Source organism: Haliaeetus albicilla, chromosome 1, assembly GCF_947461875.1.
Source record: "Haliaeetus albicilla chromosome 1, bHalAlb1.1, whole genome shotgun sequence".
Taxonomy (NCBI): Eukaryota; Metazoa; Chordata; class Aves; order Accipitriformes; family Accipitridae; genus Haliaeetus; species Haliaeetus albicilla.
This window is the reverse complement of record NC_091483.1, coordinates 47,785,765-47,810,861: the sequence shown is the minus strand read 5'-3', so window position 1 is coordinate 47,810,861 and position 25,097 is coordinate 47,785,765. Positions and strand designations below refer to the sequence as shown.

Below are 25,097 nucleotides of genomic sequence, written 5' to 3'. Positions count from 1 at the left end.
GTCAGATATAGATATCCACTAAAAAAATCCCCCAACAAACCCAAATGCATTAACTGTGAACTAATTTACTTTACTCACTGTACAGTGTTCTGTTACTGTCCTTGTGAGCTAAAAGATAAAGACCCTGAGCTAATGCATTATTCGTATGCTCATCCATACATACTATGTTTCCCCAAATCTGTTTGTAGAGCTTGGCCTTCTTGGAACAGGTGTGTTTGTTTTTATTCATTTTGAATCTATTTACATTTTAGGTATATGTCCTGGTTTCAGCGGGTATAGAGTTAATTGTATTCCTAGTAGCTGGTACAGTGCTGTGTTTTGAGTTCAGTATGAGAAGACTGTTGATAACACACTGATGTTTTCAGATTTTGCTAAGTAGTGTGTAGTCTAAAGTCAAGGATTTTTCAGCTTCTCATGCCCAGCCAGCAAGAAAACTGGAAGGGCACAAGAAGTTGGGAGAGGACACAGCCAGGGCAGCTGACCCAAACTGGCCAAAGGGGTATTCCATACCATGTCACATCACATCTAGTATATAAACGGGGGGGAGTGGGGGCAGGGAGAATCGCCACTGGGGGACTAGCTGGGTGTCAATCGGCAGGTGGTGAGGAATTGCACTGCACATCATTTGTACATTCCAATCCTTTCATTATTGCTGTTGTCATTTTATTAGTGTTATCATTATCATTATTAGTTTCTTCTTTTCTGTTCTATTAAACCGTTCTTATCTCAACCCACGGGTTTTACTTCTTTTCCCGATTTTCTCCCCCATCCCACTGGGTGGGGGGGAAGTGAGCGAGCAGCTGCATGGTGCTTACTTGCTGGCTGGGGTTAAACCACGACAGTATATTAGAGTGGCAAACTTTTGGGCAATCTGTTAATGAGTTGAATTTATGCTGGGGGCCTAGTTTTTAGACTGTAAGGCCTGAATACTTCACACTTGAGTCTGCAATATTGTCACTGACCCATTGCCCAACATGGGCCATTTACTTAACTTTCCCGTGCATCATATATTATTTATTTCAAAGATGGTACACCATGCTTTCCCATCTTTGTAAAACATCTAGGGAGATACAAGTGAAGTGTATTATGTGTGTAGAGTATTACTAAAACTGATGAAACTGCTATAACAACATACTCTTCCTGCAGCAAGAATGCCTTGTTACTTGGTATTAATGAATTATACGCCCTGAATTAAAACATCTTGCCTACCTTGTCTGGTGTACTCATCTGCTTCTCTGTGGACCAAGTCTTTTACCCGGTTTCCATACAGCAGCCTAGAGGAGTCATGATCAAAAGCTTTCAAGGTTTCACTGGAGCTGTAAGACTTCTGCGTAGGCACTCTGCACTCCTCATTTTCTGCGGAAGAATTTGTGTAGCGCCGTTCCTTGTCCCGTCTGCTCTTTGTCAGGGAGCAATAAGGCCTACGTTCCTTCACATCCATACTTCATTCCTTCTCTGTGTACATCAGTCCAGCTTATTTGGAAGTCTTCTCTACATTCAGCTTACATTCACCTGTAACAAAATTAGAAAGACAACCGCTTATGTGTTACAATGTTCTCTAATTGCTGTGATTGCTTCCTAACTGTCTGGAAGAGAAAGGAAGATTTGATCAACGATGGGTGAGATGCACTTCTCTAACATTTGCAAGACTTCGCAGAGTTTCATGCACGAGCTACTCTGATCAAAAAAATTAGCAAAGAAATTCTTGTGAGTGACAACACAATACTTCTCATTGTTATACAACAGATTAGAAGATCAAAAGCAGACTGGGAACTGGGAGGAAAAAACATAGCTTTTCAGCTTTAAGAACGTTACTCAACTAAAGTCTATCCGTAGGTAAGTTGTTTTCTCTTTTTCTGAGAGGGATGTATGCTTTAATGGCAAGTCTGACTTCCTTCTGCTTGTCAGAAACTTCTGGTTTTAATATCTCTTTTTATATACAGACTTCTACAACTTTTTATTGTCATTTCTATTCTAAGAAAATTGTTCTCATCGAGAACACATACACATAATTTCACAGCAAGCTACAAAAACATTATAGATGATATGCAGGAAGACTTCTCCAAGGCAGTATATTCTATACAACTTGTGCTAGAAAGCAAGTAACTATTTGATATGTAAATAACAGTCAGAAATAGTTTTCCCTTCCCTCAAATTTTTAAGGAATATTACAGTAAGAATCTTAGTTCTACTACTATTTATTTTTCTTTACTGTTCATTCCACTTAGTTTTCAAAACAAGTCTTCTCAGTTTTATCTCTTGGGTCCCGCAAACTTAACCAAAATATCTACATTTCTGACAGAGTAAGAAATAGTTTGGAAAATTTGCTTTTGTTCTTTAAAGAAAAGTGCTAAAATAGAAGAAGGAATATAATTTGTATCTTTAGCAGCTGCCAAAACATCCAAATAAGGAACAGTTTGGATGATTTTAATACTTTGCAACTGCACCTGTTAACTGAGGCCTTGGTATTTCTTGTTTAACACTTTATATATTAGGGTTCTCTCCTTTGTCTCAAGGAGAACTTTCTCCTGGGTGCTCCCCTCAATTTAAAGTACTGAAATACCACAACTGATTATTTTATGAAGTACTATCAGTCAAGTCCTCTGTGATGCAGAATTAAAATGACAGTTTACAGCATATATCACAAAGCAACAGCCAACTCCATTTGCACTCTGTTCAGCAAACCCAAGATTGTTTTAGAACTCGTCATCTATTTCATTTTAAACATTTAATCTCAAACTAATTAGTTGTCAGTCCTGAAAAGATTTTTAGAGAGTATTTAATTTACTACAGAATCATAATTCAAGTTTGCGAATGGCAGCTGGTCTTCTGTCATTCTGTTTTGAAATTCTCCGAAAAGCTTTTGCACACCTTGACCTGTGTGAATCTCAATTTATACTAAAAGACAAAGCTACAAAACCTTCCATTTAAGCAAACTCTCTTCTACATTTATTATCTTTTCAAATGCTAATTGATTAAGAAGCAATTGAATTATTTGTACATGATCAAAAACCTCTAAGTTTTATAACAGAATAGTTTATTAAATTTATGACTATTTAGATGTTTGCATGCCCATGTAGCATATCTTTTAAATTTATATGAAATGCTCAGACTTCAAAATATTTAACTAATGAATGCAAGCTCTTTCCATGTAAAAACAATATTCTAGACATTTTATAAACTTTGTGTTTTATTAACACTACACTCAATCATGATTTTAAAAATCATTGTTAGCTGATACACACAGGTATTCTTTTACAGTGTAAAGACTTCATGTGGAAGCATATCTCCCCTTTCATCTAAGTGTTTCATGACTTTAAAGGGCCACTAATTCCTAATATCTCTAAACTGTACCATGGGAAAACTGACATACACATCAAAGATGGAATAATTTTGATTTTTTTTCCAAGTTTCCAAGCTCTTTTATAATGTATAAAAAAGAAAAAAACAAACAAAAAAAACACCCCAAAAAACCCCAAACTCTTCTTTGCACAATACTTTGTTACTATACCAACCTAAAATCCTCAAAGATTTAATCTGTGCTGTAGCATGAGGAAGTACTGATCTGCTTCCCACAGAAGTCGATGAATTCAATAAAACTTCAAAAGGCATTTTTCTGGGTTATCTATTGCCTCTCCACGCTAACAATGAAAAGGTTAAAAAAAATACAAGCTGTTTAATAGCACCACATTATGGAGACACTTTAACAGTGATTACACTGCCACAATAATGAAGACTAGTGGATTTTTTTGTGGGCATTTTTGGGGAAAAAAAGAAAATTCCTGTAAGATTTAAGAACCTGATCTTTTTGAATCTGGCATTATACAATACACCTGTCTACCTTCAGTAACCTTTAACTTTAAAAATTAATAGTATCTCTCAGCAAGTTTTAGGAAACACTTAACATCCTCAGGCTCATGCCTCTGAAATTATTTCATAAGTGAATTAATACACATATCTGAAAGGAGACAGAATAAAAGCTATCTTAAAGATCTGTCTACAAATAAATGTTCTCTACCACGATCAGAACACAAACAGAAAGAGAGAACACAAACATATTTGCAGAATGCAGAAATAGATATCAGTGTTAATGTTTAAGTAGTAAGCCAGCAATGACAAGTCAAACAAAGGAAGACTTGCAGATGGCTTTACAAGATCAGAACCACAAGTCTTACTACTGCAGTGGGATGTTTTACAGTCTCAAGACTGTGCAGGACTGACTTGTCCCATCAAGAATTCCCCCACACCTTTTTAAAAAACCCATACAAACAAACCCTTAACTTTGGAGAAGTATTTTCAATTACTGAGAAAAACATTTTAAGAAAAAAACCCCGAACTGTCATTACTGCATCCGCTCAGCTCCTTTCTTACAAAGATCACTGTAGTAGCTCCTTTTGTATAAAGATCACTGTAGTTAAAATATTAACAAGTTTTCCCACTCAAATCTTCAGATTTAAATGAACCACTGTTGCACAAATTTGAAGATATTTCATTTTTTCTTCTCCTCTGTTTCCTATAACATAAAAGCTGCATCCCAGGGGGAGTTACCCGAATGCACTGACTAGCTTTCTTTTACTATGCCTTAGAAGAAGCTTAGGCGAAATAGTGTTAATGAGTACAATACTCAAGGGAACACAGCAACTAATTTGACGCATGAACAGTTTTTTTGACAAATCAGATTAAAATTTTAAACCAAATAAAATTAAATTTATTTTGTGACATGTTACAAAAACACTTGCCTTCATCTGCAAGTAATTTTTGCCCATATGTTAATATTTATGGTCCATCGAATACCTTCGCTCCAATTAAATGAAAGAATTTTCACAGAGCAATATTTACAAAGCTATTGAACTACTAACTTGCCCACTCACAAAAGAACATCAAAACAGCCATGCTAAATACTGATACATGTTATATTACAACACTAATGTGAAACAGCCTGCATATACTGAAGAAAATAGAAAAAGATTTCACTGGTGCATGACACTACTTCAAGTTTCTGTCTACTGCTTTTCTAAATATAAAAACTGAGGATGCTCATCTGTGTCACTGAGCATTGGGATCTCCTGTGACCTCTTCAGTGATCTGTCGAATGTTACAGGCTCATATCTGGATTAAACAGGAGAGCGTACACTAATCACCAGACTGACATGTCAGCTCTTATATAGTCATGCCCATCCCATTTGTGTACATAGCTTAGCTGTCTGCAGCCTCAGTCAGACTGCACTTTCTCAGTGTCACACCGAAGTTTAAAAACAGTTCAAAACCGTAAAGAGGAGATGCCCATTTTTAAACTAATACTTACATATTTCTTTTAACTTAATTTATAAGGGAAGCAGCAGAACCAGAGAAGTATTTCTCACACATGACCAGGTCACGGGACCAGGGAGCTCATTCGCTTATGTGCCAGGCTACTTTGAAGAGCTCTGACATCATTAGTACAATATTTAATTACCAAGTCAGATAAGGTACATACAAATAATGATTAAAACAAGTGAATTATCAAAATTCTTTCTTTTACTCTAAGTGTTGTAGAGAGCTGTCGTGTTTTAACCCCAGCCAGGAACTAAGTACCAGGCGGCCATTTGCTCACATCTCCCCAGTGGTATGAGGAGGTGAATCAGAAAAAAAGTAAACCTCATGGGTTGAGATAACAACAGTTTAATAACTACAATAAAATATAATATAGTAATAACAAAAATAATATTAAAATACAATAATAATAATTGTAATGAAAAGGAATATAACAAAAAGAGAGAGAAATAAAACCCAAAACCAGACAAGTGATGCCCAATACAATTGCTCACCATCCCCAGGACAGCCTTTCAGCAGTTCCTCTTAGTCACCTACTACAAGGTGAAATAAAGTCACTGTAGTGAAAAGGAAAAAAAAACAGTTACTTACCTTTTTTACAATAAAGAAGCCTCAACACTAAAGCCTTACACTGCAATATAGGAGAAGTACAACAGACATAAAATGTAGTATATATTTTAATTGCCAAGATGTAAATGAGGCTTTAGGGTCATGCTACAGAGTGTTATCTAAAACACCCAGCTACAAGTTCAGCATGCTTGCAGGCCTTTTAAAAACTGTTATAGAAAATTATTGCATTTAATTCATCAGCTTCAACTCCCAGTTCCCCAAAGGGTTATTACAGTTTGGCAACAGGATGGCAATACTGCCTAACGTACACAGTGCTCCCTGCCCATCTCTCACTTGGAGAACCTTCTTCCAGCACAAAACCTGGTGAACAACAAGGTAACTGATTAAGAAGTCTAAATATACCTCAATATTTTATGCCCTTTTTTATCTAAAAAGCTACATAGGGACAAAGTAGTAAAAAGGTAAGAAATAAAAGATGTTTGTTACCAAACTGAAGAGATAATTGTATAGAAAAAGATTATATCACTGCTTGGGTCGATTTATAGATCTACTGTAGTGTGTATTATATTCCCTTTCAATGTGTATATCCATTTTAGACATCTCAAAACATACAAAGCAAGAATGGAACTAGTTCTGAGAATAACAAGAGTCATTATTTTAATATATACAGTGCTGGATAGAAAAGGTTTTGAAAGTGAGAGGATAAAACTTGTAGATTTCATTGTTACAGAAGAACAGTAACAGAGTACAAAATACTGTTATAAGGAATGCCAAACAAGGATTTTATGGGCTGCCAGTCAAGACGGTGCCTATTCTCAGCATTGACAACAGTTGCTGAAACTAACATCGAAGTAGTGCTGCTGAATAGATACATTACTGCAAGTGTCATTATTTTAATTTAATCATAATTCCCTTTTAATCTGTAATTGTTTACTAATGTAAATATTATATCAGTTACAATTTGCACTAGGTATAGTACTTGCCTGCCTCTTCATAGCAAAAGAACAAAGCAAATTCAGCTGACAGACATAACAAGTAGATTAAAAAGCCTAACTGCAATATGCAGAAATTAAGAAAATCTCCTGTCCACAAAAAATACTCACAATTCACACAACTAATCACCCATAAAACCTATTACAAACAAATACTAAGAAAAACCTCAAAAGGCATAAAAGAGTGATGAAATTTCCACTTCAACGGCTGATAAAGTGAGATATGTCAGAAATCAACTGAGCTGGAAAAATGACACTTTGAAGAGGTGCTTAGGATGATCTGTAGCCACGGTGTGCCATTAGTCAAACTGATGACTCTTAATACATGGACATTTCAGGTCATCATATCTAGAAACTCACTTCTTAATATTAAAAGTCTGTCTTCCAGCACAGAAACTAGAGAGGATGCATCTGAAGTCAGCATTCTTAAGAGGGAGTGGGAAACAGATGGCCTGTCAGACAGACAGTTCACAAACTAAAATTTAAAAAAAGCCTCCTTAAGTCACTAACTAGCCCTATGTTTTAGAATTAAATTACAAATGAAAAAGAAAGGGGGGGGGGAGAAGAACGAAGAAAAAGGAAGACCAGTAAAAAATATTGTGTATTCTTCAAGCATTTTTCTGCATCCGTCAGGGGAACAGAACACTCATATCTACCATCACCACAGGATGTAATGTTAATAAAAGGGTACTTTACATAGTCTATCTAAAAATCTCGACTTCATTAGAGTCAGAATAAACAACAAATAAACGTACTCCATGTTCATTATAAAAGTTTCTTGCAGCAAAAGTCAGGAAAATTAGCAAGATAAAGAGTTCTGTGGGGTCCTGGTTAGTCACAGGGGTTGATGTTTGTGCAACAATTTCGCTGCCATTACTTAAAATTGAAACTGGGGGCAAGAAGAAAAAAAAAACCACAAAGAAAAAACCAACCAGGGAAAACATCTCATGCCTTCCTTCATATGGGCAGAAAGAGATGATGCACCCTGTGATGATGGGAGCGGAGGGAGTACTTCTCTGGATGACATTTTCCTGTGAGGGTACAAAGACCATACAGCAGCATTTGAGATGGAGCTACAGCTATTTCTGCTTGCTGGAAGCCCTCCACACAGCAAGGCTGCAAACCTCCAGAAGAGAAAACTGAAAATAGCCATAAGTTGGCTATGCATGCATACAGCCTGGGGCTGTGCTGGCTATTAAGTTGCCAAGCAGGCCCTGCAGAAAAAACATAACTTGCAAAGAAGGAGGGCTAAGACACTGGCTAAACTACTTTGTGAACATGAACAGCCTCTTCAGAGGAACTCAGTACAGGGTTACACTGACAAGTTCTGTTTCTCCTTGGGAGGAATGGTTTGCAGGAACTGTCATGATCTCTGATCTTGAGAGCAAGTGTCTGCCTCTAATTTGGGGGATTTGAATAAGATGTGTTTTATCTTGAAGGGCTGAGAGCGCTAAGTGAGAAAGAGAACACGAAGACCAAAAGAGTGAAATAATGTGGTGTGCTCCTGTAGAAAGAATGAGGGTGAGAATATGTAATGAAAAGATGGAGAGGCAAAGGAAGTTAACAGAGCAGAAATGCTGCGGTATAAAGAAAAAATGAACACCAAGATGAGCTCAGGACAGAAAGCGGAGGGAGACAGAATCATTAGCGCTCAGTATGGCAACACTGGGGAGGAGAAGTGGCACAGCAAGCCTAGAAAGACAGAAGAGTTTAAAGAGGAAAAAATGAGCACAGGAAGAGAACAAAGAAAACTTCAGAAGGGAGAAACTTTGTACTTCATTTACTTCAGAGCAAAGTAATAAACTCTGAGAGAGTCAGCACTGGGTAATTCATTATTCAGCAGCAACTATAAAGGCCTAAATACTTTCCTCCACTCCTTTAAACTTAAAATCCATTCTTTATGCCATCATCTCCTTCCCTCCCCATGTCTTACGCAATTCCCCTTCCTCCATGTTCTTACTCAACCTATCTCAATGGTCTCCTGATTTATGCGAGTATAATTCCTTCTTGAATGGTATCTCCCAAGTTTACTTTTGCACCTGTTCAGAGCTCTTCTGCATAGTCCACTTTTGTTCTGGAACAAAGCCACAGAAATCTAGGGATTTTTAAAACTAAAACATGTGGGATGGAGAACCTGACACAGGAACAACATGTAACAAGCCATGAGCATCAGCAAAGGTGCAACAGTCCCTGAGTCCCCAAGCAGAGAGCACAGCACAATGGTTTCTGCATTTCTGTTTGGAGAACAAAGCTATCAGCATGTCAGCTTCACCATCTAAACAGGCTGTCGATCATTCAACTCCCCCTTCAACAACTCAGAGTTAATTTCAAACAATTTGACAGTAGTGAGGTTTCAAAAATAATACATCTCTCAAGTCACTATAAGGGAAATGAAGTATATTACATGTGACGTGCAAGAGCTGGGCATACAGTCACAAGGCTGAGCTGAAAATATCATTGTGAAGGTGTCTGGAAATGAAAGGAGGACCTGAGGAAACTGCAATGAGGATGTCATTGAGGACACACAGGAGAGGGAAGAAAGAATAGCGAAGGGTAGGTGCTAAAGCTATTGCTGTGGCTGCATGACATGGGATGCACATGCACCATCAGCCTTGGTTTCCATGTACAGCTTCTCATAGTGAAAGCTGAAATTCCACATAAACAGGAGACATTCACAAGATTTTTCTTTTCACAATTTCACAATGATCTGACGGGTAACCAGATTTTTGAGTCCCAGTCACATTATAATTAGGATACTGTTGCAGCCTGGAAATGTGGAGAATTATTTCATGACTCACCTCAATAGAGAGTGACTACTAAGGTGGAAGGCATGCTGCCAATTTTTTTTATGCTCAAGAACTCTGTTTTGTTCAAATTTATTCCCTTGCTCCCCCGACTTCCTTTCTCAAAACAGCAACAAATCAAAAACACACAGACACAAACAAGAAGTCCCAAACATGATGAAAAATCCCCACAGAAACACAAGGAATACTGTATACTTATACTGTCACAACATTCGTTTACTACTCCTAACACAGCAATGTGAAAATTTATTAACTAATGCCTACATAACATGTAGTAAAGCACTGTTTAACTTGATTAAGTTTACATTAGCAACCCCTACTACTGTATTTAACTATCCCATCTATTCAGACTGTATCAGCTGTCATGTCTTCCTCTATACTCCCCAGGTTCCTGCTTCCCTCTCTGCACAAGCTGTGTCCTCTTGTCACAACCTCTAATTGTCTCTTCTTCAGCACTATCCAACATCAGCAGACAGTAAAGGCTGGAGGTTGTTTGCCCTGCTGGATCACTTCCTTTCTGTAATCCCTGTTCTAACCCTCTTTCAAACCAACCCTTTCATAGCATCAGATTTTTAGCCTTATCTTAAAGGTCAGACAAAACCTTTTTGTCCTGTAATCACCCCATTCCACTCTTACATCCCAGGTTCTGCCTCTAATTTCAACAGAACTAAGACTTTGATTAAGGCAAACAAAAGAATAATGCATTTTAAAATAATTTCTTTGGCTAACTATGTGAGACACAGGATTTCCCACAGTAGTTAGCAATTTTGTTCAAAGGACCATGTTTCTCTCTGAAAGCATCCACACAGCCTACTCTGGCATGGCCCTACCCAACCACCAATGAAGATCCTCTCTGGTAACAGTATGTAAAGAACAAACAATTAACCTTTGGTAATGCAAAGCCTCCTTCAGGAAGCTGGGGAAGTAGGACAAAGAACTACCTCCTGCTGACCTCCTGCTGACCTCCTCTTCCACTGGTGTGTGTTACCTGTAGGTAAGACACCCAGCTGTGCTTCCACATGCTGCCAAATTTCTACAATAGGGATGCAGCAGAGCTGCTGCTGGCAGAGCCCAATGACAGCACCTGGTCCACTGAGCTCACATCTCTGAGAGAAGCCAGTCTCAACTTGTGAAAAATGCTTCATTGCCAGAAGATCCCAATTTTGCAAAAGCAGCACAAGCTTCTACAGTAAGTGTTGAGCAGCTTCACATTATGCTTTTGGAGGGGAGGGAAGTTGCTTCCTTAAATCCTTGAAATTGCCACTTAAGATAATACTCAGATTTTCTTAATACGCTCATTGATTAAAAATCCTTCTAACTAAAGTAACAGTTCACTTCAACAGATCCAAAGATAACCTTTAAAGGATGGGCCATTTCTATTGTTTAAAAAAGTCTCTTAATAAAATAAATGGAAAGTTGGACTCAAAACACACGGACAATTAATTGTAACTGAATAATGAAAATATTTAACAATTATCAATGAAATCCTTTTTGATCTGAGTTTGCAGAGAAGCTCTGCAGTTCAGTTACACCAGAACTAAACCACATGTAATTGTATTTTTTACCAAGTTTAGCAAGCACAGGTGCAAGACTGAAAGTCAGGAACACTACAGGCTTCCGCCCATTTACAGGACACGGGAAACACAAGCAGAACAAGGAAGAGAATCTTTCCCACAGTGACAGTCAAGATGCCTCAGAAAAGTTCATATGGACTACCTGGGTGGATAAGCAGGTAGTTAATTTCCATCCTGTTTCAAGTATTTCCAATTCCATTTTAATACAAAACAGAGTGGAAGTATTACTAATTCATTATTTGCATTGCTTTATACCTAATATGAAACTATTTGTGATTTTCTTACTCTGTAGTTAAGGACACAAATGTCATTCCAGTATAAGCTCTTCCAAGCATTAACTTTTTCCTGAATTGTCTTGATACTTGAGATTTTTTGTGGGAACAATAAGAGGGCATGAGATGCATGAGAAGACAGGATCTGGGGGGTTTCTTGATCTACGCAGTGGAGTAGAGAGGCTCAAGTCCATCCTAAAGTGAAGGACCCTATAGCATAGTAGGAAGTCCGAGAAGTTCCTTCAACTGCATTAGCTATGTTCAGAAGCATTTAAACTTTTAGGAAAATTCTTTCTCTCCTGCTCCTGAGGGGTGGGCCAGGACTGAAGAAACACAGGCATCAGAAAAGGGAGAAAATGCCCAGCACCTGTACATGAACTTGGTGGGATCAAAATCTTGTCTCTACTTGCACAGCTGAGGAACATGCTTAAAAATGCACAGTACTGAGAGAGGACTGAAGAGTTTTGCCAGCATAACTGAATTTACTAGAAGTCATAGCTTAAGCTAGCAAAATTTATTGTGCAGATGCAGCGATGCTGACAGAAGAGTGCACTTTTAAAACCAATGATGTAGATAAGCCCTGAGACTGGAGCCAGTCTGATGAATATCATAGGCACTTAACGCATCCAGGTGAAAGGATGAGCACACCCAGCAGGGTGAATGAAGGGGTTCACACCACTTGGCTATCATCTCTGGACATACTCATTTTCGGGGGGGGGGGGCACGGGTGGGTGGGGGAGGACATCTCATTCAGCTGAGAACAATGAATGGGCTACTCCACACCTCCAATTCATACAGACTGCCTTGCTGTGCTGCATGGAACTGCTGGGCAAGATTAGTGATACTATTTGTGTGTGTGCAAGTTAATTGGGGTTTCCAAGAAGCAGGTGTCAGAAAGAAAAAGATTTAACATAGGATATATGCCAGTACTTAGGGAGCTTATCTTCCACATGGGGGAAGAGGAGAGATAAAGGAAATCTTAATATTCCTTTACATCAGTTAGGATCTCCATATAACTGAATTTAAGTATATGTAATCAAAGAATTCTCACACACAGACAGCAAATAGTGCAAACAAAACAAAAAACCCCAAGCAAACCTACAATCACCAAGCACAACTGTAACAGAGAAAGACAGACATGCACACAGTTTGAAATACAGTGATGGAGACTAGAGCAAAGCAGGTAAAAGAGAGATTGGAAAGGTGAGGAGACATTTTATAGCTCTGTGGCCTGACTAGGCACATAACCATCAGATCTTAATTGATGTGCAGATATTACTTCCCTAATGCTTAAAAAGCTTAATTGAACATTACAAAGATAGTGAAATGTGTACATGTGCATATAAATACATATCCATATAAAAACCAAATGTTTTATATATATATGCATATATATATAAAAAGCACCTATGAAGGACATGCTGTGGGGAAAGTATTATTAGAAATCATCTTCTTTTGAATCTGAAGTAACAAAAAACACTACGTAGCTAATCTAAGTCAAGCCAGCTTGGGAAATTTACATCACCAATCTGACTCCCTTACCCCTTCAGCAATTGTGTATTCCAAAACACTTTAATACTGATAATTTGCCTCTTCACAATAATGAGGTCTTTATGGTAAAAGTGACCAAACCAAGATAACCAGGGAGTACTGGAGGAAGGGGCAAGGCAGGAATGTTCTTATAACTATGTAAGTTCAGTTTTTAAAAAGCCTCTCTTCCCCCTCCCCTGAAAAAACCCAGGGGAGTCTCCCCCATCCAAATAAACATGGGTGGAAATCTTTAAATTTAGGTGACAAAGCAATTAGTCAAATGTGCAAAACGCCATTGCGGAGATAAATTCTATGCTGGTTTTGGACTTCAAAGCTAGAAAAACATAAAACTAATTACCTCCAAATTCCTTTTATGTATTTACTCAATTAAAATGAAATTTGTTATGGAAACAAAACCAGCATCACTAATAATAGTGAAATATTGCTAACTATGTATTGCTCTGTATTGTCTTACCTATTATCCCCACAGGGCTACATTCCTGTGTACCTGAAGGAGGAAATAGTAGCTTTTGGCACAGGTGCCAGATTTAGCAAGAGCTACTGCCTCACAGAGAAGTTCTGCCTATGAGCAAGTCAAAAACATTGCTGTGAAGCTGCATCTTCCACCTCCTATTTAAGCATTTAGTTACTGTTCACAACAACAAAACACTACTGGCTGGTACGTGACTAATTTAAAGGGCACTGACTGTCCAGTAGAATTGTTAGAGATTGTGTCACAGTGATTCAGTAACAGCTACAATATAAGGAACTAATGAAGTAGTATCTTACCTCACCAGGATGTCAGTCCTGAAAGCTTAAGCATACCAGTTCAGTGTGCACCACACTTGTGATAGGACACAATACAGTTTTCTTACAAAGCAATCTGTCAGTCTCTGAATGCCTTATCCATAAAATCATGAAGCAGGTTGGCTTCATCAAATGAGATGTAATTCAGATTTGCAAAGTACCGTTTGCCAGAATCCCGGTGATAAAATTCTAGAGTCTGGGTTTTCACGCAACAACAGAAAAAAAAGACTTGGGAGTCTTTTGAGGAAGTCTATGTCTCCTTATTGACTGAAGAGGAAGCCAACAAGATTTGGCAGATGCCTACAAGAAATTCAGTTTAAAACTTATTAAAAAAAATAAAATAAAATCAAACAGAACAGCTTTTCTTATGTTTTAAAAAAGCAAGATGAAGGGCAATAGCAACTGTAATAGTGTTCACTTCTCTCCCCTTTGCAGACACCCTCATTCAAACACTCATGCCAGAGGAGCAAACCTGTGCTCCAGTGCTTCTCAGCTGAAGAGGCCCGAATGCACATGGGATCATCCCACACGTCTCCTGCTGAAGCTGGGCCTTTGTGTGGCACACAGGAGAGTCATGAAGCCAGAAGAGCAACAAGGAGGAGTTTGATAGGGTTTGGAGAAAACAGGCAGCACATCATTAGCATATTGCTTGTACCTACTTTGTTTCATCATTTAAAAAAAAGATCTTTTTAGCCAGGTTTAAATAAGAACTTTCTGACCTGCAGCTCTTACTTCAGTCAGTCTGGTTTGAGTGCATTTGGTAGTGTTGACCAACACTGTTCCGTCAGACAGGAAATATGAGCCAGATGCTCATGATTTCAGAAGGCTTTAATCTAACTGTATTTCTATATGCAAAGTAGCCCAATAAATACGATTCTTGCCAATGCTAGTGAAAGGCCAGAGGCTTGGCACCGACCTAGCAGTGCAGGGTCTCAGGAGCTCTCTGGGGTTGTCTTGACCCCAGCTGGTTTTAACAGTTGCCAGGTGGTTGAGCAATTATTGCCCAGCCTGTCCCTGAAAAGAGCAGGGGGAAAGTCTGATGCCCCACAGTAGTCACTGGGTAACAGAGAGAGAAGCCTTTCATGTCAGCTGAGGCCGGGGGAGGCTTTCGGGCGACTTTCAAAACCTGAGCTGGGAATTGATAAGAATAAAGCAGGCTACAATAAAACATAAAACCAGCCCCAAGTGGACCAAGGTCAAGGAGGAAGCCAGCCCCAGCACGAACACCACGCTCCCTGCAGTGGAGGGCAGGGAACGCTGGTGACTTCATGGAAACACCCACACACGGCCGCCATTTTGTTTCCACCCTCACAACCCAGAGGAACACTGGAAGGGTGAGCGTAACACCAAAAAAAGGGCAGGCACTTGGAAGTTTTGTTTAACAATTTTAAATGTATTATTAAAGAGGCTTTTCTACATTACTATGGGCTATTAGACTGTTAAAACGTTAACTGGACTACTAGGAAATTCTTAGTTCTTTATCTATGGCATATGTCCTTTTATCTTAAGAAGATTCAGAGTGTATCAATAAAGCACATCTTCCCATCCACAAGGAATAGTTTCAAAAGCAAATAGAGAACTGTAAAAGCTCTGGATGATTTAAAAAAAACGTGGGTTCCTGAGAGCTGTAGATGATTAGCTCTCCTGCCACTTTCCATTTCTTTTTCCTTACTCTCTCCACATGCAAAACCTTTGTCTTTAGTAACATGTAGTAGAGAGTAATGATAGTAATGGATGCTGCCACACAAGCTCTCATTTGGGCAATAGTGTCCTATGACAAACACTCATCAGTCAGATGCTAATGACATGCATGCTAAATCATCACATAATTATTACACACTGCATCCAAGTGCTCACTTCCAAATTCATAACAAGCATCAATAGCTTTAAGAATAAAAAAAAAGGAGAAGAAACTTTAGAGAATATAGTATTAAATTTGACCTACTGAAATGAAAGAATTTTAAACATTGTATCATTAAAAGCTAACTACTTCAAGGAAACTATAAACAGTCTGTATTTTAAGTATGCAAAACTCTACATGACATCAAGAAAAGCCCTACCTTCCATCACATAGTTATAACCAAAATAATCTTGCTGCCTATCTTTGTTTGAAGTACATTTTACTACGATGGGAATTGGTTTATTTGTTTAGATAGATAGGTAATTTATGTATCTAGTAATTGTACTGTGGTTAAAAGATATGCTTTATTACTAACACTGTAATTGACTCACAGAGATTACTTCCTGAAACAACAAGCCCTTTTCACAGAGCTGCTTTGTTCCATTACTGCATAAGACCTGTGATAATATTAACCTGTATTGCAACAGAGATTCTTACAAATGTAAGAAGAAAATATTCTCTTTCTTGATCCTTTGGAAGAAACTGCCCTCACTCCCACAGACCTTAAATACCCAAATTCCCAGAGACAGTTTTGTGAAATGAATCCTTTGATGAGCTTCAGAATCAGGCATTTTAACAAAAAAACCCAACCCCTGTGTCTACACTCTGCTGCTGCCACTGTTGCTAACAATTATAAGCTTTCAGTACTGTGAATAATTCAGAAACTCATCTGTTCCTTTCAGTGTAAAGAAAATGTTGAGAGAAAAAAGGTCACTTTTTTCCCCACTTCCAACCACTGACTTTTCCATCCCAGCACTGGTCCGATCGCATGATACACCTAGTGTTTGACATGCATCCCCTGACAGCTTCTTAGCAGCAGTTAGTCTGTTTAGCTTGAGTACAAAAATAACAGGAGCACAAAGGAATGACAAGTTTCAGTGGCTATACACACAGTACCAGCACTCATGTTTGCTGTAGCTATTTCAGATACTTGATGTACAGTAGGCCTATGTTTAATTATAAAATAGACAGATGTCAGCATACGTATTGTAACCAGGCAATCTGGTACTGATGCTCCGAAACAGTGGTACTTGAAAAACATTTATTAAAAATAAATATGAGCAGTATAATCACCTGTTTTCCAAAGACTAACATTTGAGAATACTCCCCTTCAGGCCTTTTAAAAAAGACTGTAAATTCACTGCCACTTCCTCTTTAATCTTGTGATTAACAAGTACACTGGAAGGCTGTCAATATATACACACACAACATGCAGTTTTATTTTAAAATGGCATTTGTCAGAGCATGACAGAGTTATGCAATATAGTATTTAAGGGATTAATTACTGTTTACTTGAATTACTTTTTTTTTTTTTTAAACAAGAAAGCTTATTTTAAATACACATGCAAAGGATCTGTATTATAACAAATGCTTCATTTTCCAAATAAAGATGACTGGTTAGAACTTTTATAACTTGACATTTTATTGAACTCTAACATGTACCCAGTTGAAGGCTACTGCACTGAACGACGAGTTTGTGCCCAACAATGAAGAAAGCTAAAGTATTCTTCGACAGTAAAAAAATCTGCCAGTTAATACAGCAGAGCATAGCATCTAACTATTTTTACCCATCTATTTCATTCTTTTCTTCCTCTGGCTGAAATCAACTTGATGGTCAAGGAAGATGACCACCTAAGGGAGAATGAAAGATTACAATGCTTCCCCTCTCAAATAAAAAATAAAAACCATAAAAAAAACAAACCCCAAACCCCCCCTCTACAGGGAAAAAAACCCACACCCCTCCCTAATCCCTAGTGTTTAAACAAGGTCTAGCAGGTTGTGGTTTGTTACCCAACATCTTTTCCCCATTTCCTTCCTTCTCGCCAAATAATTTTAGATACATCACAAAATGTCAAATTTGGTCTCCCTGGTTTTGCTGAAGGACTTTTCAATGCCTTCATTATTGAGATCAATGAACTCCTCTCTCAGACTTCAGCAGAAAGAAGAGCACTCTATCCTGAGGAGGGTAACCTTTCTCCCAAGCATCCTTCGCTCAGAACCACCTTACCACATACCTCCTCAATATGGAAAAAACAAAACAAAACAACAAAAAAACCCAACCCAAAAATGAAAACCCAACAGTGTGCACTTACTCATCTGCTATAAATTTTGGTTTAATATTTTCTGGACAGAAAATACCACAAATAGATATTCATCATTCTGAGAACAGGACAACACTCTGTTTCTAATTTAAAAGCTCCCTGAACATCTCAATACTGTACAGACTGTCAGAAGCACGCTGCACCAAGAGTCAAAAGTGGTTATGAACTTCCCACCTCTCAAATGCTGCACATCTGCAATCTCCCACTACAAACATCCTGTGTAAAATCGAGTAATCCAGAGAGTCAAAATGCATTTCAAGTTCTTGATCACTTTGTATGACCACCTCTGTGTCTCTAAAAAAATTACATTGATACCATGTGTAGGTCTAGACTATGGCAGGTACTAAAAGATTCTAATAAACGTGTAGGCTTCTTTGCACAACTCTAGGGTAACAAGATATTCTTAGGTGTCTGGTAAAGGGAGCAATTCAAGCAACTGTTTTTGTGGTAGAATTTACATATACTCTATATATTCTAAATGATAGAGCAATTTTTACAAGCTTAAGAAAGGGAATTTTTTTTTTTTTAAACCTCTGGCAAGAGTGCTGCCTGTATATTTGACACAGAGGGGAACACTGGGAACACTTCAGATAAGCGACTGTTAGTCTACTCTCCTAGCAATTAACATAGCATCTACTGCACTTACAGATGGGAATAATACGAGCTGCAGTCCATGAAAGGCAGCTGCAGGCTCTCCTTAGCCACACAACCTATAGAATCATAGAATCGTTTAGGTTAGAAAAGACCTTTAAGATCATGGAGTCCAACCGTAAACCTAACACTGCCAAGTCCACCACTAAACCACGTCCCTAAGCACCATGTCTACATGTCTTTTAAATACCTCCAGGGATGGTGACTCCACCATGTCCCTGGGAAGCCTGTTCCAGTGCTTGACAACCCCTTCTGTGAAGAAATTTTTCCTAATGTCCATTCTAAACCTCCCCTGGCACAACTTGAGGCCGTTTCCTCTCGTCCTAAATGAACACTGAAGTCTTAGAAGCCAGCCTGCCTCTTCAGGACAAAATACCTCCCCAAAGGCTGTGACAGAGTAGGCCAGCCAGCATACAGGAGGCATATCTAGAAATTAATGCTGTAAGTTCAGCAATTTACTGCAGCTATTTAGCTTTTATAAACAAGAGACAAAAAAGAACAAGGTAAGCTCAATGTAGACTACCTTCAACAGATCAACAGGCACAGTAGCTCTCATTTAGACCAAGACTTTTAACTAAGAAACTGAAGTAATTAACTCCTTTATCCCAATGTTTTGTCTCAAGCCAGTAACAACCAATAACACCGTGCTCTGTACAATTTTTGGTGATTTTCCTTGTTGGAAAGAGAGTCAAAGCTTGGGATTCTCCCACTTCTACCGGTGTGGTGTGGAAGGAAACCAAGGAGCAGAGCAGAAGAGGCATTTCATTCAATCCAATGAATTTAAAAAAATTTCTCCCAGCAGGTGTTACTGTCCAGCTCAGAGCCCTGTCCTTCTGGGCTGCTGTGGTGAACACCAATAACCAGTGCTCACAAACATGAGTTGTTTTGCTGGACTTGCTTACCACCGGTAATCTTCATGACATAACATATTGAAGAAGGAAGGGGAAACAAAAACAAAGAGCTAAAAACTTATCTTCAGCTGTAGAGAAGAAATATCAATTGGTATAATGACTGCTGTGTACAATTAATTTATTGTGTTATATCCCTCATACAAGCAAGCACCAGTGCAAATTATACTAAGAAAAAAAAAATCAATTAAATATTTCTAATTTGTTGTTAAAACACAGCAAGCACATGTAACAGAACTATTTATGTAAGACATTACCAATTTTTATACAGTTTTTAGTTTTTCACATCTCAATTGTTGCAGTTTTGAAAGAAACATATAGGAAATATGCACAACTGTCAGTAACAAATCAAACCAAGTAAAGCATCTCAGTTTAAGGTTCATTCCTAAGTTTTTAAATAATTGGAAAACACTGATGAATGATTGAAAACACCTACACCAAAGATTTGCATCATTAATTGTTTTAAAGTTTGTAAGTTCAGCAAATGCATTGTCAACATGAAATCTTAAAAAAAATTTGTTTTTGTTATTTATCAGATTCCTGTTATCTCTCCCTAATATATTTGCAATTATAATTGTGTCCTGAAAAATGGAAGAATTTCAACAAATTAATTCCTTGTCTCTTTTTACAAGATCATTAAAGCTTACTGGTAGCAGTAAAAAATCTTGTTCATTAATTTTTATTGGAGGGGGGAGGAGGGAAGAAGAGGGCACTATAGTCCAAGGCTCAGAGGAAAACAGGCATTAAATAAAAAAATGGTAACAAATGGATTTTTGGAATGCGTACACAGCCACATGCTGCTAGCTGCTAAACCTGCTAATACTTACATATATGCTTAATCTTACTACAGCAAGGAGTCTAATATCTGGAACAAAATTACACATACAATTTTGAAGGTCACACACTTATGTGTATGAATTCACCTATCACTGTGACAAATTTGTCTTGCTTGCTGGATGATTTACATTCCAGTATTCCAATTTTAAATAAGCTTTGACAACTCACCTTAGAGTGATTAGTCAGAATCTCAGAATTCGTGACGAGTATGAAAAACAACATTGTTTGTAACATGCTGCATGGAAACTATCTATAATTACCATAGCTGTTACTTTCATGGCTATTTAATTGCATCCCATAATAGTTTACAATCCACATGCAGCTGTGCATTCTGTACAAAAAAATTCTTGAACAGAAATGTATGAAAACGTCCAAAGCACTTAATACAAATTTTCATATCTAGCTGTTCGGGTTCACATGGTGCCTCTCAAGTTCTCCAAATACACTTTTTCATGACAACAAAGCAAACCTAATAGACAACACAGATTAAGACTTATGACAAATTTTCCCTTTTTTGGAAGTTGTATTACAAACAACTACATAAAGAACACATAATAGCAAGCTTATTTAGCGTAAAAAATACTTGTCAGTGAAGCTCCACCGGTGCGTAATGCTTTGAAACCCATGTTTCAAACAGAGAAAACAATCACAAATCACAGTCTACAGTAAAAGATACAACATGTAAACTATGGCTTGAAGCACCCTCTTGGGAAACGTAAACTATTTAAATATATAAAAATTTACCTTTATGTGACAAAATAAGCCTGTCTCTCCCAGTCTTGTATAAATCGATAAAGATTCCGCCTTCTTCACTGATTTTTCTCCCAGCAGGAGCCAGCAGCAGTTGCTGGAAACAGAGGGTTTCCCTCCCATCCTCCATAGCAAGTCAGGTTTTGCTACAACCCAAAACCGCCAAAACCATGCTTACAGCAAAGGGGCTGCGAGCATCCTCTCTTCCTACAGCTCTTCCCCACTCCATGTACTCTTCAGGTTTCACTGCTAACCACTGAATTTAACTCGGGCAAAGAGGAGAAGGATTTTAGGCACGTTACAGACACAGAACCCAATGGACTCGTTAAGAAGGTATCTTTTATATAAGGGTTTTACAGAGCTGCTGAATTCAGTATCCCTCACTACTTCCCATACAAAGCTTGCTCAGTTTACAAGAATGTGTGCCTTCTCATTAGTGATCTCCAAACTGAATGATCCCATTTCAATGATAACCTGAAAAGAATAACACCATGGGTAGCTACTGTGTGTCATATTGGGGATAAAATGTGACTTTTAAGGTTTTCTACCAGCTTGTTGAAAATTGAGTTGAAGATAAGACCAGCTACATGGTGCTGAGTATTCTGGGTAACTGAAAGGATGTAAACCTTTTTTTTCCTTCATTCGAAATGTTGTGATCAGTGAAACAGCAAGTATTTTACAATGCTTATGTTAGAAGATCTTCTAAGATGATAATATTACCTTAGAAAAATCTACTTTCTCCCTACACACATCAAGACTGATACTCCTTGCTTAAAAAAGAAAAAAATAAAATAATAAAAAAAAAATCACAAACATAGGATTTTTTTCATCCCTAGTTCTATAGATGTTGTCCTCTAACCCATCCAAACTGTAAACTATTTCAGAATATTAAGAAGTCATGAGAATGCAAATATAATAAAAGCACAAACAGAGACACCAACTAATGGGAAAGTCTGAATTCATCCTGTGGAAGGATTTTCTTTTTTTCTTGCCCCCCCCCGACTCAACAATTTGATGAGATTTGAGAACAATGTCCTGGAGACATCTGTCAGACAATGGCATCAGGGGCAAGAGGTGCAGGTCTTAGACTCCAAAGTAGCTTGGTAGCTTATTGAATCGCAATGATCAAATTCAGATATTTAAAGAACTGTAGTTGTCATTAAATGTTAAAGGCATGGTTTGCCTATCTATATGCACACATACAAGATATATGTAATACTCCACTGATGTAGTGGAGAATACACAAATGTCTGCAAAAGTTCTTTTAGATCTTTCAGATTTCTAGAAGAAATTTTTTTACAGAAGTAAAATGAACATGATAAAGGTGATATTTGATAAGGTTCCTTGCAAGATAGGCTCCAAAAATGTAAGTTGCTATGATGTAACAGGGAAAATACTCCCAGAGACAAACCAACAGGCAGATGATAGTAAAATAGGGTACGAATAAATGTCTTCTCTGTGGAGAAAGGTCCCACAGGGAGTTGTGCTAAAACCTAATGAGAGATGACTAGCAAGGCAACAAAATTAACTGAGACTGAAGGTATGACTATTCATTGTCTCTTACAACTCAAGAAATACGGACTTCTTCATACCTTTTCACATATGTGCACAGAAGGAAACAGGATATTAAACTAGCTGAATGCTTGGCCTGACCAGTATGGTTATTCTTACACCTTATTTTAGAATATCCCAGCAGCACAGTGCTGCACCATTTCTTAATTCAAGCTACCAAGAGACCACTGCCAAAAGCGGTATCCACTCCCCTTCTACCCAACCCGTATATTTGCACTGCTTTACCTAGTAGTCGTACATCAGGATGAGCTAGAAAATCAGCCAACTGATTTTGCTGGTTTTGTTTTTCATGAGTCCACAAAGGTGGTATGTGAGGAAAAAAACCCCGCTGGTTTCCAGAAGAGGAATTACAGAAGTTCACACGTTCATTTACAATAAGGTTGTCTCCTATGGAGAGTTGTAAGATATGCAAGTAGCAAGAAGGTGGTCGGAAAAAACAGTTGAAAAATGGGAAATTTCATAATTTTAACCTTACTGCAAGTAGATTACACCTTTTTTCTCTCTTGTGAAGCTTTTTTAAATTTTATTTTACTGTAACAGTGTTTTATTTCTCAAGGAAATCTACAGAAAACTCTCCTGCCCCGCCATGTGGAAGCTCCTCAGCTCGAAGAAATAGGTTTGTACCGGGTCAGTGAGCTGAAGCATCTCACCGTGCTGAACACCAGAGCTGGTATGAGGAGTGAAAGAAATGGCACATCTCAGAGAATGGCCTCTTTTGGTGGTGGGGAGTTAGTCTGGCTCTGCTCTTACACCCCAGTGCGCCTGCATACTAGTTTATGTAAGACAATGAGTGTCATGAAGCACCTGATAGGAAATAAAAGGATATGAAGCACTTAAGACACCATAGAGCATGCTTGGACCTTGTGGTCCAGGGGGAGTTTGTTTCGCAGACTGAGAGTGCTGGTTTTAATATGGCATTTTCTTAAGAGCTCAAAGCACACTGCAGGGAATTTGTTAATTCTCATGCCCCCACCATTAAATAGGAAAAAAGCGGAAGGAAAAAAAAAAAAAAAATCTCTCCAGTAGAAACTATTCCCTTCTGGTGGAAAATGGCATTTCAGCAAAGGGAAAACATAATTTATATTTTTAAACAGGCATAAATATGAAAAACATGTATTTTTAAAATTAATTTTTTATGGAAGAACTCAGTGAAAACCAATAAATTAGTTACAACTACTCTTTCATTAAGATTCAGCATTTACACCAGCTACTGCTGCACAATTCAGCATGGCGATCCACCAACATTTGTTGATGCTGGTATCTTGAGGTCACCCTTATGAGGAAAACACATGAACAAACAGCAGGTTATCTGTGATTTTTTTTTTTTTTAATGCCATAACATATATTAGAAAAAGACCAAATATAGACCTGACTCAGTGTATATAAAAGAAAGAACATGTTTAAATACTATATTAACACTATTAATAGCAGTTACAAAAAACTCATTCTTCTGGATAAAGTCAGAAAAAAGCAATGAAGACTCCGGAAATAACTGAAAAAAAATTGAAAACTTATAGGTAAGTGAAGATTTTTCACATGCAGAAAGTATTCTGTTTAGCTTGAAAAGCATATTTATCTAACACACAATGTTGCTGGTTTACAATTGTGTACTGCTCATAATTTGAGACATACAGAATAAAAATAACTATCATATCCACTGAAAAAATATTTCCATCTCCATACTTTCGAAATAAAATCTACTGCTTATAACTTCTTCATAATATCTAACTCTTCAAATCTAATTGTGTTTTGTTTCAAATACTGTATATTTATCACATCTTATGTTCACAACAATTGTCCTAAAGAAATCACTTCCATATTATACAGTTTTATTTACAGCAACTTCAAAAAAGTAGAGAATTTTACAAGGAATGTATTGATTCCAAGATAATAATAGATGGTACCTGTGTGATCTAAGTAGCTTTTCTTCAGAAAAAGGATCAAGTGATAAAGTAGTGTTGTGATTTGTAAAGGTCACATGCTGGCAGATCAAATCAATCTTAATTTTGAGAATGGTGTAAGAATAAAAAAAATTCAATTTCTAAGGTGCTGGATTCTTATCAATGTTTAGCTTTAAAGAGACAATCATAACCATAGCTCTAATTAAGATATTTTGATGAATTCACTGTATTAATTCCTACTTCTAAAGTAGAAAACACCGTGTTGAGAACTGTCTGTTTGCAGCAAGATTAACTTTCTGCTCAGATGCCTTCTATCTCCCCATCTACCCTAGCTGCAAATATTTTTTCCAATATTGTATTATTTTTACTTTTACTACTAATAGAGAAATTACACATATAAAAAAAAAAATCAAACACACAATTCAACAAAATCTATTTGCATTTGCATTTAATCTATTTAACAATACTCTGCAAAGTGCACCTTGAACTTTGGAGAGAGCTTTTAAAACTAATCTATAAGCTTAAAAGAGAAATTCAGTACAAGATAAGGACAGAGTCCTGGTCTATCTCATTATCCCTGCCCAAATATGTTTCAAGCTGAAATGCGATGGAAA

General features: G+C 37.6%; 1 protein-coding gene across 18 annotated transcripts in view; it reads right to left on the bottom strand.

The window, feature by feature from the left end:
* Window positions 1–25,097, bottom strand: part of TENM3 (teneurin transmembrane protein 3) — a 485,679-nt gene that overhangs the window by 326,078 nt on the left and 134,504 nt on the right. For all 18 annotated transcript variants that reach the window (XM_069787531.1, XM_069787526.1, XM_069787558.1 and 15 more), the window contains exon 2: window positions 1,210–1,512. In XM_069787531.1, the coding sequence (XP_069643632.1) occupies window positions 1,210–1,441 (232 nt within the window). In that variant the 5' untranslated portion in view covers window positions 1,442–1,512. The remainder of the gene's footprint in view (window positions 1–1,209; window positions 1,513–25,097) is intronic.